Here is a 17,920-nt window from a genome sequence, read left to right as displayed (position 1 = left end):
TTCTTTATAAATCACCGAGTCTCAGGTAGTTCTTTATAGCAGTGTGAGAATTGACTAATACACCCAGTTAGCAAACTGATATCACAAATAAACTCTTCTTTCTACTGTTTAGTCTTTTTGGTAGTCTTTTGGATGACACAATCATTTCAAAGTTTGAATTTCAAGCTTTCATTTATTTGTTGAAATAATATGTTTCTTTAGCGAAGGTTAAAAAAATCAGTTTTGATTTATGTCAAAATCATTTTTAATAGTCAAATTGTTTATACTCAAATTGTGACAGAAATATATATGTATGTGTAAATATATGTATGTATATATGTATTGAATATATGTACATTTATTACACAATTTTTTAAAATTCCATTTTATTTTAACCAAATTTTTATAGACATTATTTAAATACTAACTGATGTGATGGAAATAGCATTGTATTGATAGACAGATCCATGGAAAATCTATTTGTGGTTTTGCGAAATACTTTTATCCTTCAGTGGTTTACTTGTTTTCTCCTTTGAACTGATAGTAAAGCTTTACTGGGTTCCTTATTAAAAGTAAATTAAATAATATCTTTCACACATATTTGTTTAATATTTTCATAAAGTTATGATGCTTTTATTGAAAATTATATTTATATTTTTAACAGCTTTAAAAATCTTCCACAGATATGCCCAGTGGATTCACCTGATGGTTAGGTAAACTGTCAGAAGAGAAATGCACTTCTTATGGAGTGCTTAAACACAGGTATATATTTATATATTTACATATACATATATTCCTAATTTCTACAAGTAAATTCAAATGACAATAGAATTTTACTATCTTTAAAATCATTTCTCTGCATATTTTCACATTTTCTTTTTGGTTTTGGTTCTGGTTCATAGCCAACAAGTTATTTTCCATGTGTAGCAACAAAGATTAGGAATTTGGTTTCATGGTCTGATCCTTTATTGATATCTAAATAGATGAATGTTTCATAGAGATTCACTCTCTGTTGAATTAGAATCAAATGAGAATCTGTCTTTTCACTTTTTACATAGAGCTCAAAACAAGTAAGAAAGTCAAATCTACTAGGAAGTAGAATAGTTCTTTGACATGAACAGATAATAAAGTGTTAATTACACTTGCCCCAAGTCTAAAATATTACAATTGAAGCTATAAGTTTTCTCTGTGTCTGTATGTCTATGTGTTTGTAATTCACAAAGGCTTTCATTTCTGTTTGAGTATGTAATGATTTTCTACATCCAGAGGATATTAGTTGTAAAGTTTTTTTTCAATTAAAGGAGCACTTTTATAACTGGCTTACAAATTTAATAAACACTCGTATAAGAAGCAACAAATTCTAGCATTTTATGACAGTACTTTATTTTTCTATCTATCTCTATCTCTATATCAACAGGTAGTTTAGCTTCCTGAGATTTGAGACTATATTGAACATTGTAACTTACTGTGCTTTTCTTTAAAAAAAGAGAATATTCTCTTTTGTTACCTCAGAAAAATTACCAAAGTTAGAAAGTTGACTTGGCTATAAAGCTATATTTTCTAGCTTATAAGCCTTATTCAAAATTTGTTAATTTTTAAAATATTCTTTATGGAAAAATGCCTAATGTATTATTTCTGCACCTTATATATAATTAGAAAATATGAAACACCAAAACTTCAAATTACCCATTGTATTTTTAATAATTGTATATCTATATTACAAAATAATACATAATGAAATCTTGAAAGAGAGCAATATTTTAACAAGGAATATTAGTATGGAATTTGGAATAGGACAGACTTACTTCATATAACTATGTGCTTTCCCTTTTATTTTCAAAATAATTATTACTGGGATTTAAGAAAATCTGAAAGAACTAAAGTTGAATAATGAGTTTTTCTCTTGGCTATACCTCAAAAACCACATAACATTTTGTCTAAGGGATGTGATATGAACACCTAAATTATATCTAATGCTCTGGTTGAGATACTTTTATTAAATGGAAAAGATGGTGAATTATTTTATGCTGCAGTTATGTACTATATCTAGGACTAAAAAATAATTTTGGATTTCAACATGATTTCTCATCTGTTCAGGTAGTCTAGACATCTACTAGAATTTTGGTTTTCTATAAAATTTACAGATAAGAAGTCTCTCAGAAAAATTAGCAAGAGAGTAAATTATATCGGTAGACATATAGAAACTTGAATCTGCCTTGTAAAGCAGAGGAAAGATTTCTCAACTTTGTGTATACAGAGAATCAAAGATCTGCTTAAAGGAGTCCATTAATCTTTAAAATTTTTATACAAAAAATTCTATTAAACATTCTATCAAAACATTACATCAAACGTGTTAACAAACTTTGGACTGAATAGGGGTCGGCAACCCTAACTCCTGTATTTCACAGGTCAACTGTATATATATTATGTACATAAAATATATAATTAATTATTAAACTTTGATTGCACAAAAACCTCAATATTACAAAATACACACAAATTAAATTAGAAGTTTTATGCTAGATATTTTAAAATGTTTACTTGATGAAGGAATGCAATAAAATCATGATTTTGGGCAGTGGAAGATCTTTTCTTCCCAAAGGAAACAGAAGTAAAACAAACGGCTGGAAATTCCCTTTTTGATAATTCATTACTTGTAATGTATATACATAACACAATATTATTACCCCAAAGTCACTTCATCTGTAGAGAAATTAACCTTCCTGAAGGATATTTATAACATACTTACAGAAAATGTTCTGCATAGGTAAATAAACAACTCTAGTTAAATAATGCCAGCTATCATTTCAGGGAATATCGTGTAGTTTTCTAGAAATAATTTTGTCATATCCACATTATATTAGTACATAAGGTCACTTGGCAAAGGACTCTGTGGGAAAAAATTCTGTAAGATCTAATATATGCCCTTTATTTTGCCATTTTGACTCTTGTTATTAAATAGATAAATAAAGTGACTTCAGAGGTGAAAGTGACTTTTCTTAATCATGAAAGGTAGAAAGCTGGATCCTTAAAATAATATCTGTCAAGGTAAAAATTGCACCAAAGTTAGATAGGTAATTAAATTTTATTAAAGACTATTGAAATAAGGGAGAGAAACTAAACTCAATTCTCCAAAAATAGGAAGCAGGAGAGATTTTAATTGCGAACTTGAACTAATAAAAAATGACAGCAGTCCTCCCTTATTGTTGGTTTCACTTTCCATGCTTTCAGTTACCACGGTTCAAAAATATGTTAGTGTGGTTTAGTAAGACATCTTGAAAAAGAGAGACCATAGTCACATAACTTTTATTATAGTATACTGTTATAATTGTTCTATTTTTATTAGTAATTGTTGTTAATCTCTTTTTGTGCCTGATTTATAAATTAAACTTCATCATAGGTATGTATGTATAGAAAAAAATACAGTAAATACAGGGTTTGCTACTATTCACAGTTTCAGGCATACACTGGGGTCTTGGAAAGTATCCCTGCAGTTAAGAGGGAAGACTGTTATACTTGATGTCACTGGAGAAGAGTTTGATCAATGAAATGTGTCAAGCAGATTGAGTTATTATTGAGTTTGCAAAGATTTTGCTCTGTGAGTAGGCCTTCTGTAGAGTACACAGGGAAGTAAGAGTACTATTTTCTTTGATGTTTACATTTCAGAGACATGGTTCCAAGGTCCTTGATAAAGACATCCCATGCATCCTTAAACTGGCAAGAGGTTGGAAGAAGATTTACATACATTTCAAAAAGGCAGATAATTTACAACTGCAAAAATTTTAAAGTACATCCTATAAGAAAAAAAGAGTGCAGGGGCCTGTAGGCAATAAGAAACCTGTCTGAAGTTTACTCAAGGTGAGGGAAAGAGGAAGGTTGTTTTGGCTCTATATTTAGCTAACTAAAAGGGAACAGATTTTAAAAATCATATCTGGATGAATTAAAGTTCAAATTTATACTGGATTAAGACCTAGTCATAAATTCTGAAATAAAATAAACTTGGTAAAAACCTTTCACATCCCAAATTTTAGTGCTCCATGGACTCTTCTACTTTGTTTGAAATTCACCTTCCCGTCCCAGTAACTCATAATAATATATAATTTCATAACATTTTTGTAGCAGGGGTGTAGAAAATAAGGTAAACTTATTTGTAATTATGTGTTTCCACTCCAGAAGCATTTGCATTTAAAAGGACCTCACTCAGAGAAGGAACACATTTTAATACAAAAAAAATTAAAACAACACTCTTGGAATTTCTGTCTTTGATGATGAAAACTAAAATAAACCTAATTTCCCATCATATGTTTCAAAATACTGAGAAAAAGCAAGACTAACTTACTATTTACTCTATGAAATACTTGCTTCTGGAACATAAGACTGTGAACCAACTAAAATAAGTTATTTACAAAAACTAACAGTTTGCACATCAAGACTCACTTTAAAGATTCTCAGTATATTGTGCCACCAATTCGAAGCTTTCCTTCATAAACTCTAACCAATCCCCACTAAATACCCTCTACAACTGACTCAAGGCTCTACACCAAATAAATAACTTTCCACAACTTCTCCCATCTGATGCACTACCAAGACTCTACTAAGGTGTTGTTTTCCCTTATTGAAAGAAGTCTAAAATAATTAGTTTTTCTCCATCAGCAGAATAGTCTGGTGGTCTTTTGGAGGGTAAAAAGTGAATAAATCCAAAGTTTCACAAAATCTCATTAAAATGCCCTCACTCTCAAGGCTGGATAGCAACCAGTGCACTACGCTGAGACCACTGGATATTCTCTCCAACTGTGAAAGTGACATAGGTACAGTATCAAGTCTAAACTCCAATATTTTTCATCAACTTCACAAATGTCATGTTTCTGTTGTTTCTTAAGAATAAAAAAAATTCGAATATATATAAATAGGAAAACTCTCCGTCTTCATCACTTTTTCAGGTGAGTCTATAAGAGGAAGCTCAGCTGGGAGAGGAAAGTGTGGGTTCTATAAGTACATCATTCAAGTGTTCTAAATAAGCGATGAGTTCAGATGATCACATCACTCTGGTGTTCCTTTGGGCAACATTTTTATTGTCACCTTTTAAAAAATCTTCTAAACAGTCTTAGTTGATTTGAAATCGATTGATCTTTTGAATTTTCTGGAGACATGATATTGTACAAATGCTTGCTGACATAAGTTTTCACGGGTTCTTCTCAGTCTTTTATACCTGGACACCACACATTCCTCCCCTCATATTGTAAGCCATATACATATCTCTCTAATTGGCATAATTTCTCAAAGGACAATGTGAAATTGCAGTGACCACCCTGGGGAAATTTTGACATGAACAAGATTATTTATTTGACAGATCTAATAGAACAAAAAGGGAAAAATCCTCATGAGGAGATTCTCTGTCCTGTATATCTAATAGAGAGATTACTGTGTATTATACAAAACCTCCTCTTTCATTTTCATGCTTCTGGGATTAAGAAGCACTAGATTTTTAATTATATGGCTCTGTGGAATTGTCAAGTATGTGAGTTGTTTAAACTGTCTATAATAATTTGTTCTTGTGTGTTTGAAAATAGGTTTTTCTTCATTTAAGCATCTCCAATGCTGTGCAGAAGGGAGATAATCAAACTTTGCAATCATAATTTTACATCTACCAGAATCTAGATAAACTTCATTTATTCATTTTTCACTTTTTCTCCTTTTCTGTTTTGCTTAGAAAAAATAGAAATTAATTGATCATAAATATTTTTGTAACATTCTATATTGCCATTCTAGGATGATTTTTCAGATAGTCTACATTTTACAATGAAAGGAAACGATTAACTGTGCTTTATTTACATGATTTCTCTTCCCAAATTTTAACAAATCAGGAAAAGCATTCATGTGTATGGGTAATATTGTTAGTCTTTTAGTTGAGAAAAAAATTGGGCTCCACAGAGCTTTGGCTTAATCCTAAAGTTCTGATTTTTCAAAATACATAAATACTGAGGTTTGCTTATTTATATTAGTACATATGTATTTATTTATTCTAAAGAGGTTTATTTATTTAAAAAGGACTCATGTAATTTTTAAATAAATGACACTTCAGAAAAATTAGCCTGATTTAATTTAACTTTAAGAGAAATACTCTATAATTATGTCCTCAAATTGTCTGATTACACAATCTAAAATGGATATAATCGAAATTTTAAATAACAGATATAATTTAAAAGGGTTGAATCTTGTGAATTCTTACTAATTCTACTACACTGATGTATTAGAATGTTTTATTGATGATACTGCAAATCATAAGAACTTAAAATGATTGTGTAAGTTTGCAATTTCTAAATATTTAGTCAACATTAAGAACTTACACAGATATTTAATCAAATTAATCAAATTATTTTGGATGCCTGAACAATTAATCAAATTAATCAAATTATTTTGGTTGCCTGAACAATTCCTAATTAAGAAAATTATAAAAATATAGTCTCTAAATATAGATTTAAATTACCTCTGTCCTTATAGAATGGAAATAAGGTGTGCAAATACAGTTGAAGGATGTGTATTTATATTTATTTTGCCTATGATAAAAGTTGTTAAAGTTATATAAAATGTGTAATCATAAAGTAATAAAATAGCCAAAATGATCTTAGATTGCTATATTTGTGTATTTTCTTGAGTCTAAAGAAATTGTCTAATTTAATTAAAGTTGGTGATTTATATTATAAAAGGATACTGAGAACTAGAAATACATAAACAAAACAACAAATATGATTTGCTTGTTCCTAACAAAGGTTTACAGTTACTGAATTATTAAGTGTATTATAATATGTAACTATTTTTAATATACTGATAAAGCTAAAAGTCTTAAAGATAAAGCTGTAATGTAATCATCTATGTGTATAGTGATGTATATGTGATTGGCTAAATATATATATATGTAAGAACGTATTAAGCTTACTTCATATATTTATGACTTGTAAACATATATCAAAATATATTTTAGGGCATACTTTTAGATGTTCTGTGGTATTTGAAGTCTTTTTGCCTGTAGTTGTAATGCCTCTAGATGAATTCGAAGGAAATAGTGACTTGTATCAGTTTTTACAAGGTTGACTCAATATAAATTGATACATTAATAAAGAAAAGGGCTTATGAGTCTTTACTGAAATGTATACAATATGCAGAATTAAAACATGGCTTTCTTAAAATGACCAAATTAGGATGTATCAAGACAAGATAGGTTACAAATACTTTGTTAATTCTCTTTTGGGAAAATTCTTGAATCATTTTAACAAAAAGTTCCTATTCCTAAGTTGTTTAAAATGAAGATTCTTAAATTTTTCTTAATTATTGTTACATATTAAAAAATATAATCTTAATTTGTATAAGACAGTGGTGAGGGGATAAAAGGAGGGCCTCTCTTTTATTCTTGCCATAGGCCTCACAATTTTTAGTGATGGAACTGCCTAGAGATTAGAAATTATTTTCATTTATTTTTATTTATTTTATTTTTTAAGTAGCTTGCTCGTGTAAGAGATTAGAAATCTCTCAGAGATTTAAACATATCCAAAAGACAAATGCATTTCATTATGATCTGTAAGCAAAAAAAGTGGCATAATCACAACTGTATCAGAGGCTTTAGTCAGCCTGCAAATTATAACATTAATAAAAAACAAGAAGACTAGGAACAAAATGATTCTTCAAAATTTTTACTTTCCCATATTATAAATGTATGACATAAATATAAATTTCCAAGTAGACTGTTGAGAATTTGTTTACGAAGTTATATTTAAACTATGCAAACTATATATTTTGAATATTGAAGAATCTGTAACCTAAACATTTCTAACTTTCTAAAAATCAGACAATTACAAGCTAAAGAGAAAAATGAAAAGCAACTACATAAAATTACCTTACCTCTTTTGTGCCTTCATGTGGGAACCAACATGAAGAATTATTATCTTCAGGATCGTTCACATAGGTTGCATCTTCAGTGCAGTCTGCAGCCAGAAAGAAATAGGCATCAATAACCCCTTGGCACTTTTCACCTTCAGATCCTTTAAAAAAAAAAGATAAAAAAATAAATAAACTCTTACAAACTTGAATTCAGAATGAATTATTAAGGACTGTGGTGAAATTACTTGAAAAGATAAATTTGACAACATCTGCCACAAAATAAGTTCCTGTATGCATATGATATTGAATTTGAAGAAGACCTCAAAGCCCAACACTCTCATTTTAAACATGAACTGAGAAATACAGCATCACAAGAAGAAGAAGAGACAGCTCCCAGGCCAATTCATTTTTTAAAATAATCAAATGGTGACTAAACTGTAATTAATAATTGTAAGAAAGGATGGTAGAACGATAAAAAGAACACTGTCCTATAACAAAAATAAAAGCAGAGATTGCAAAAGAGCAGAAGAAAGAAGTGACCTATATTCAAGAGAATGTGACCTATATTCAAGAGGAAAACTAAAATTTTAAGGCCCAGACCTAGAATTCTCAGACAAGGACTTTAAAATGATTATATTAAACTTTCTGAAAAATCAACAGGAAAAGATGAATAAAATAGATAATTAGATAAGGAATTAGGGGATGAGAGATTTTGAAATTGTAGGAAAAACCAAACAAAAAAATGGTAAATCTCAGAATTGTAGGGAAAAAGGAGTTAATTAAACTGGGCTGAAAACCCATTATTGGTCATTAATAGTGGTAATAAAAGAACATAGAAGACCTGATCCAATCTTTTTGTAAACATGACTACATCTCCTAGTAAACAAACAAAAAATATTTGTCAGAGGACAGTATTTATCTAAAGAATCTTTTAGCAAAATATCTCTGGCTTTGGATTGCTTATAGTAAACAAATCTAAACTCTAGGGACTCGCACGGCGTCATTTCTTGGAAAATAGAATGTAAGCTATGCATTTTACAACTGAGTTGTAAATCAGAAATGATTCATAAACTGACGTCTCCCTACCGTGTGAATATTTCACCAAGAAATCTCACTTATTACTGGAAAAAAGGAAGGAGCTAGGAACCAAGCACAATATCCCAAATCTCTTCAATCATATGTATGTAATTTGACTGTTTATAAATTTAAGATTACAGAAAATTATGGCTACGTTAATAAAACAATTAATGGATGAGATTATCAGATCAAACACAAGAGAAGAAAAGATCAGTAAATTTAATGATAGGTCAATAAAAATTCTACCTGTAACATTCTGAGAGTAATTAACTCAAACAGGATTATGCTAGCTCCATATAATTAATTGATATGTGTTCCTCCCTCTGTGTTTTTGTGCAAATTTATGTAGTATTAGAATGAATACTTTATTGAAAATTTGGAGAACTTTAATAGAAGGCCATATATTTCAAGTATGCTTTTGTGGGATGATTTTTAAAACTATTTTATTCAGTTATTTAAGAAATTGTAGGATTGTTTAGAATTGAAATTTATGATTTGCTCAGTTTTTCCAACTAGTATTTTTTTAGAAATTTATCCATTTCATTTAAATTGTCCAATTTATTAGTATAAAGTTTTTCATAATGATGTATCTGACTAAACATTTGGATTTAACTCTTAACGTCTTCCCTCTGCCTCCCAAGACCTCAAGAAAACAGAGAATTAAAAAAATAAATAAAACAAACGTTTTAACCCACAAAAAAGAGTGAGAAGATGAAAAAAATGATACATTGACTAAATTAGCAGAAAGGCTACAGCCAAAACACAAGTGAGGGGACATAATTATGAAAAAAAAAATTGGACTAGCAGAAATACTGAGATGCTCTGGGTTTAAAAAGCATCTGAGAATCTGATACTAAGGTGGGCTCTGGAAACACGATTAGCTGGCACTGAGAGTCTCTCTCCCAACTCAGTGATCCAGATTATTATTCTAACTCCTCACTCAGCTTTACAAACAAACAATTTCCGAGGTTTGTTTTCAGGAGTTAAAGAATCTCAGGAGCTCCTGCCTTAAGGATACCAAGCTCCTTGAGGGTCCCCTAGCGAAAGCCTAGTTGCCATCCTGCAACCCTGTCATAGAGCTCCAGTCATCATGGCCCATCCTTGTATGGTCAGTTTCCAGTCAGCCTTCTTAGTTCCTCTCTGTTAAATATGATCACCCCACATTTGGCAGAAAGACTCCAAACGAGAGAGAACAAATCTTTATAAACAGTATTTACAGAAAACTGAGACACTAGGCAAAAAAGAAGAAAATTAAAACAAACAAAACTATAACATTTTTAGAGAGAGAAGAAAAGCCATTTTACCCTTATTGAAAAAAAAAAACAATGGCCGAAGTGTGTATAATTTAAAGGATGGAAAACTGCCCTAGATTATTACAAATATAGTAAAACAAATTAAAAATTCAAACTCATTTTGAGATATTCAATTGGAGGAATGGAGTAGAAAATAAAGCAATATGAAAAGAAATAGGAAAGAGAAAAGAAATTATGAGAAAATGAGAGGATGAATTTAGGAGATGTGATACCCAATTTTTGGAATTGGGGCTACAGAAAGAAACAGGAAAAAGGACTTTTTAGGGGAAAAAATACAGAAACTACCTAAAAATGGAAAGACCCATGCTTCCAAATAGAAGAGTTTAACAAGAGACAACAAGAACATACTATGTAAAAGTCTCAACATTGTGAAATTTCAGAACACTGAGCAAAAAACATGGAAAAGTGTTCCACAGAAATAAACACAAATTATATATAAAGAAGCACAAGGTTGTCTACTATACACATGATTCTACACTGCTGCATGCCTTTCTTCCACCTTATCATGTATCTCAGTCCTAGATGAATTCTACATTCATTTCCATATTTATGTTTATTTTTTTCTTAATAACCAATGATACCAGGTATAAAATTACACCTATATTATTTAGCATGTGGATGTATTCTCAATGATCAGAAGGCTAGGTCAAATGGTATAGAATTTGTAATATTGACGGATATTGCAAAACTATCCCACTTAGATATTATAGTGATTTTACATTATTGCCAGCAATGGATAGTCATTAAATTGTCCAATTCTAAAATTTTTACCAGGCTAAGAGGAGAAAAATTATATACTTACAGTGTTTTTTAAATTGCTTTGATTGCATTATGAATAGAGCTTAGCATTTTCCCCACATATTTAGGGATACTCTCTGTGTCTTCGTATGTAAACTGGGTGTTTATATTACTGACTTACCTTTCAGCTTTTTCAGTTTTTCCTTCTTAATTTCTAAGTTATTGATATATTCTCGATCCTAATCTATCTTTTGTGAAGTAAAATGTTTGTGCAGTGTTTCTTTTGCATTTTGATTTTTATGTCTTTCATAAGCAGATATTTTTACTTGTCTTGTAGTGAAATTCACCAGTCTTTTCTTTCTGACATTAACATTTTTAGTATTAACTATAAACATCTTCCCCATCCATTTTTTTTTTGTTTTTCCCTTTGAGTTTTTGTGGGTAAATACTAGGTGTATATATTTATGGGTTACATGAGATATTTTGCTACAGGCATACAATGTATAGCAATCACCTCAGGGAAAATAGTGTATCCATCACTTCGAGCATTTATCCTTTCTTTGTGTTACAGATAACCCAATTATATTCTTTTAATTACTTAAAAATGTACAGTAAATTATTGTTGCCTGTAGTCACCCTGTGGTTCTATCAGATACTAGATCTTACTAATTATATCTAATTATATTTTTGTACCCATTATCTATCCCCACTTCCATCCACCTCACTATCCTTCCAAACCTCTGGTAACCATCATTCTACTCTCTATCTGTATGAGTTCCATTGTTTTAATTTTAAGCTCCTACAAATACATGAGAACATGTGAATTTGTCTTTCTGTGCCTGGCTTATTTCACTTAACATAATGACCTCTATCTAGTTCCATCCATGTTGTTGCAAATGACAGGATCTCATTTTTTTCTATAGCTGAATAGTATTCTATTGAGTAAATATACCATATTTCCCTTACTCATTCATCTGTTGGTGGACACCCAGGTTGCTTCAAAATCTTGGCTATTGTGAACAGTGCTGAAGTAAACATGGAAGTGCAGATATCTCTTCAATATACTTATCCCCTTTCATTTGAGTATATACCTAGCAGTGGGATTGCTGGATCATATGGCAGTTCTATTTTTAGTATTTTTTAGGAACCTCCAAACTGTTGTCCACAGTGATTGTACTAATTTACATTCCCACCAACAGTGTACAAGGGTTCCCTTTTCTATACATTCCTGCTAGCATTTGTTATTGCCTGTCCTTTGCACTAGGGTGAGATGACATCTCATTTTAGTTATGATTTCCATTTATCTGATGACTAATAATGTTGAGCACATTTTCATATGCCTGTTTGCTATTTGCATATCTTCTTTTGAGCCACATCTATTTAGATCTTTTTTCCCATTTCTAAAAATCATATTATTATTTTATTCCTGTAGAGTTGTTTGAGCTCCTTTTGTATTCTGGTTATTAATCCCTTGTCAGACAGATAGTTTGCAAATATGATATACCATTCTGTGAGTTTTGTCTTTGTTGTTTCCTTTCTTCTACAGAAGCATTTTAACTTGGTGTGAGATCATTTGTCTATTTTTTGTTTGATTACTAGTGCTTGTGGGGTATTACTCAAGAAATCTTTGCCCAGTCCAATATGCTGGATAGTTTCCCCAATGTTTTCTTTTAGTAGTTTCATAGTTTGAAGTCTTAGATGCAAGTCTTTAATCCATTTTGATTTGCTTTTTGTATATGGTGAGAGATAGGGGTTTAGTTTCATTCTTCCCCCATCCAAATTTACAAAGCATTTCTCCAACATTCTCTGATATTTTTATACTTTCTTTTTTATGTATTAAAACTTTTATCTATTTTCAGTTTAATCCATAGAATGTTTAAAGGTATAAACAAGTCGAATTTTTTTTTCAGACGGCTATCCAGTTGTTCCATGTTAATTATTAAATAGTCCCTACTTATTCTAATAATCTGAGATGGCAGTTTTATTATATGTTTCTTTTTTCATGTTTTGGATTCATTTTGAGACTTTGTGTTTTGTCATATTTGTTGACTTGCATGCGGTGGTGCTATGCTTTTCATTAATGAAGCTATGTAATCTAATTTAATATATGGCAGAGCTCATTCTATACACCACTTGTCCAAACAATGCACTTTCGCAGAGTACACTTGGCTTTATTTGTCTTTTATTCCATGTGAACATTAAGAAATAAGATGTCAATTTCATAGAACACAAAAATAACACCATTATTTTATTAAAATCTCAATAAACCTACAAAATAATATGAAGAATTGAAATCTTTAAAAGTTGTATGTCCAGTATAATATAAGTTTTTCAGGGGGAAGGTTATTATTATTTTAAATTTACAGATGAAACCATATGTATCATACATAAGGTTATGATTATGTATGTATGATATACAACATGATATTTTGAAGTATATACACATTGCAGAATGACCAAATCTAGCTAATTAACATATGCATTACCTCATATAGTTATCATGTTTGTGGTAAGAACACTTCTGAAATTATAAAACTCACTGGCAAAAGTAAACACATTGTAAAATTCAGAATACTCAAATAGTGTATGGTAGTGTGTAAATCACTAATATAATTAGTATGAAGGTTGAAAGAAAAAACTATTAAGAATAATAGTAGCTACAGTGTAATATATCTTTAGGATTTTCTTTCAGATTATGTATGCATGCGCCTATACTACAGCAATATCTAAAGTTTTCTCCATGTAGAAGTTGCATGTTTTTGTTACTTTTAGTCCAATGCATTTTAACATTTTAATTCTTGTTTGTAAGAAATATTTTCTTCCTTATGATTTAATTAGCTTTATTCTGTTTATTAAAGTTGTTTATTTCTAATTAGCGACTTAATTAAGAGAATTCTCTTTCAAAGCATGTAAAAATGCTTTAAAAACTTACTATTAAGTGATATGAATGAAAAATACTAAACCAGTTTGTTTAATACTCAGTTTTTTAAAAAGCCTTCAAATAAGATTAAAACTAAAGTCCCTAAAATACTTAATAAATATATAAATAGCAGGCATTTGACAAAAGAAGACTTGAAGGTAGAACAATATACTAAGAAAAATAGATTTTGATAAAGATTGCTTTGTTGATACAGCATTTCCTATTTTCACAAAAATCGTTTAAAATTTAAGAAGTAACATATAATGCATAGATTATAATTAATATTCTGGAAGGTGTTCTACCAGAAGATCCATTACTTTATAAAGGAAAAATAAAACTTTCAAAGTAAATATTTGTTTGCAATATCAACTCACAAATGCAACAATCACTATTTATTTAGAAAAAAAGTTCACTAGTACATGTTAAGTGTTTTAACTCTATGTTTAACTTGGATAAGCAAACTGAAATTATGACATGCTTCAAGAAGAAAGAGATTTAAAAGAATTTCTCTTATTTTCTTTTTTTGTCTAGGATTTTGTCTTTTCTTAAGCATGATTCATATTGTCTTACTTCACTTCACAACTCTTTATCCACTCTGTCAGTAGCTCTTTTCCTCAAACTTAATAATACACATAATGAACATAGATGATGACACTGAAAAGAAACAGTTCATGTCAGCTCTTTCTCAAGATGTGCACTGTCGATCAATTGTCCTTGAAGGGGCTTCTTCTAATTAATTACCATCCCTTCTCTGTAGAGCAATCATATTGGCAAGAATTGATTGGGCGTGTAAGACACTTAATTTAGTTGTTAGAAAAATCCCTTAATTAAAATAATTTTCCTGCTGGTAAAATTAATGCACCCCATGCAAAATTACCAGCATGATTTTAAAGTTCCTCTTCAATTACATTTTATATTTCATGAGGAAAAAGTAAAAGAAGATCTTAATGGCAGTTATCAAAAGAAATAAGAAGGAATTTTGCAATACGTAAAATGTATAATTCTATTTACATATTTTTCATTTATTTTAACTTCTATTTTGTTTTGAAAACTTGAGAAGTTTCACTGCTGAATCTTCATATTGAAATTCAAAATGAGTTTAAGTGTTTTACTTAAACATTCATTCGGTCTGTGCATTATCACACTGTTTCTTTTCCATTGGAAAGCCCAAGTCATTTAGATTCTCAGATGTAGTGGTCACATAATTTTAATTTTTGTTATAATTAGCTATATTCAGTAAGTTCTGTCCAGTAATTCAGGAAGGAATAATGATTAAATATGCATACATTGTTTTGAAGATAATTGCTTTCTTCTAAGTTTTCCATGAGTAATTTTAAATTTGTATTACACCACCCATTTTCTAAAACATATATTTGTTATTTTACTGCCATTCATAAAGTTGACTATATTTGCTCAAAGCTGATTTATCCATGAGCAATTTGACTTGCTATTATTCCTTCCATTTTCCCTCAAAAATACTTTTGCCATTTCATCATTGTGAATATGTTCCCTGTAGCAATTTATAGTTCTCAAAAGAAGTTTAATATTTAAAAATAACCAAACATATGAAAGCATTATTCCTACTATGAGACAAAGGAAAATGAAGTGCAAAAATGATGCAAGCACTGAAATATGTGAACTAATTTGGTTGTAACAGTAGAGAGCATTTCTCAATCTGCACATTGAAAGCATTTAGGGAACCTCAAAAAATACTCTGTGTCCATCTCACTACAATTCCAGTTTGATTGTTCTGTAATGAGAGTTCACCATTAGTATGTTTCAAGAGCTCCTTCAGATGATTCTAATATGTGGTCAGGGTTTAAAAACAACTGAACTGACACAATCCCTAAATAGTACTGAGGTTAATTCCTCTAACCTCAACTCTATTTATTTCTTTGTTTCGTCTGATTGTGTCATTTATAAAATAGTAAGTATTCATAACAGAGTCTCTGAAAGTTCCTTTCAGCATCAACATAGTATAATCAACAATGCTTTGCTCTCTTCTACCACTTTTGGTCTTCAGTGTGATCCGATTAATGAACTGATAACTATTTCTGTCATTAAAGGTTGTTAACTCTACAGTATACTATTTTATGAGCATGGTGAAATAAATTATCATGTTTTCTGTTTAAAAGGCTAATTGTTAGTTTACTTCAACACTGTTGTGATGTAATACAATGTTAGAAATTCAGCTGCTGTTGGTTAGCTGTTACTCAAAAACAGAGACATCAAACTGTTAATTTGCTGGTTGTTTGTAAACTGAAGTGCCAAAATATCACTGTCAGAGGAAATATTCTTTAAAAGAATGAAAATACCATATAGTCTTAAGAATGTAAATCAAATTTGCATCAGCTAAGTTAAATAATATTAGAAATGTAATCAAAGAATGACAATTAAGCTCATCAAAACAGATTGCGATAGAAATTGAAACTCTATAATATAAACAAAAACATATATGGGAACACAAGTGCTGGAATGATTTCATTTCAAGTGTGTAAGACAGAAAACTAGGAGTCCTGTTGACACCTTCATCACTTGCTATTTCCAATTCATAAACAAGATCTTCCATTTATTTCAAGCTTCCAGCATTATGACTCACATTATTACTCTAACCAACTCCCTAGCTTTTTTCCTTCTCTTCCATGTGTTTCTCTACTTGTTATAAACTTATCGAATGTGTCAAAACCTATAGTAATTTTCTATTCCTTTTAGAATAGAAATCAAAATATCTAACCCAGCATTTTAGTTCTGGCTTCACCCCCTCCATGGAATTGTTATTAGTCTTTTCTCACAGCCCCAGACAGGCCTTCAAAGAAGCCATTTCTTCTAATATAATGTTTTTACAAATACAATTCCCTCAACCCAGAATCCTCTCTTCTCCAACTTCTCTGCCATGACATTATTCTCTATATCTCTCTTCAGGGGTCATTTTCTCATGGAAACCTTTTCTGGCAACCCAACTCAATATCTCAATTGCCAAGTTTTTTTTTCTTTTTTTCTAAATAGGCTCATTGCTTATAAGCATTCATGGAATGCTACCTGTTCTCATAAGAGCATTTTGTTTTTAAATAAAATTACATAGTTATCACTGTATTTGTCCATTAACCACTCCCTTCCAACAAATGGATTTATGAAAGTAGGAAATAGCTCTAGTTTACTTCACTATTATCTCTCTTGTACCAAGTAGATTTCCTAGGATGTAGTCGGTGTTAAACATGTCAGTTAAAGGAATACATCAGAAAATAAGAGTATTAATTTTATTTTTAGTTTATATTATGTTTTGAGATGTAAAATACTTTGTGTGTTTAGAAAATGAATACGTGACTAGCAAATTTTGAAATGATTCAAGCAGATTGAAAAAAATTACATAAATTTGTTACCTGCAAATCCCAATTGCCACATGTATTCAAATTGAGCAGGACCTTTATCTTGGCAAATACCATGGAAGGTGACTCCACAGTAGCAGAGGTGTTGATGAATTAGGTAAACATTCTTCAAAAACCAACATGGATTTTTTGTGCACCCTGGAATGCATACATACTACAAAAAGGAAACAAGGAAAAATGGTAAATTGTTTTTTGATATATTTTTCAATATATACATATAACATAAACAACTAATTTTTAAAACCACAGTGATTATAGAAAACTTTATGGGACACACTTTTTATACTTCTCTTTATTTCTTCTATTTCTTTATCTTTTCTTTCTGTGCTATCTTTTGTCATATCCATGTTCAAAAGCCTATATGATAATCTTTTAGCTTTGACTCACTCTCAATATACAGCAGTCCCTAATCTTCTGTTTGATGGGCTATAATACATCTTTCCCCTCACAAATTAAAAATACCTATGGTATAAATTAAGAGATACACCATTTAAAACACTTATAACAGTAGAATTAGCACAATAAATGTCATGGTGTGTTCAAATTAGACTTTTGCTATCATTTGAAAATAGTTGAAGATAATCAGGGCATATTGTCTAATAATATGATTTGTTTATGGTAATCTCCAGCAT

The 17,920-nt window shown here is 30.2% G+C and overlaps 1 protein-coding gene across 7 annotated transcripts in view; it reads right to left on the bottom strand.

Annotated features, from left to right (window-relative positions):
• Positions 1-17,920, bottom strand: part of LOC129144276 (protein eyes shut homolog) — a 378,386-nt gene that overhangs the window by 14,002 nt on the left and 346,464 nt on the right. For 6 of the 7 annotated variants that reach the window (XM_054685963.2, XM_063813146.1, XM_054685962.2 and 3 more), the window contains 2 exons: positions 17,283-17,442; positions 7,876-8,015 (listed from right to left, as the gene is read on the bottom strand). In XM_054685963.2, the coding sequence (XP_054541938.1) occupies positions 7,876-8,015; positions 17,283-17,442 (300 nt within the window). The remainder of the gene's footprint in view (positions 1-7,875; positions 8,016-17,282; positions 17,443-17,920) is intronic. The other variant, XM_054685965.2, reaches the window with a different exon arrangement.

This window comes from Pan troglodytes, chromosome 5, assembly GCF_028858775.2.
Source record: "Pan troglodytes isolate AG18354 chromosome 5, NHGRI_mPanTro3-v2.0_pri, whole genome shotgun sequence".
Lineage (NCBI taxonomy): Eukaryota > Metazoa > Chordata > Mammalia > Primates > Hominidae > Pan > Pan troglodytes.
This window is presented reverse-complemented; position numbering and strand designations above follow the sequence as displayed.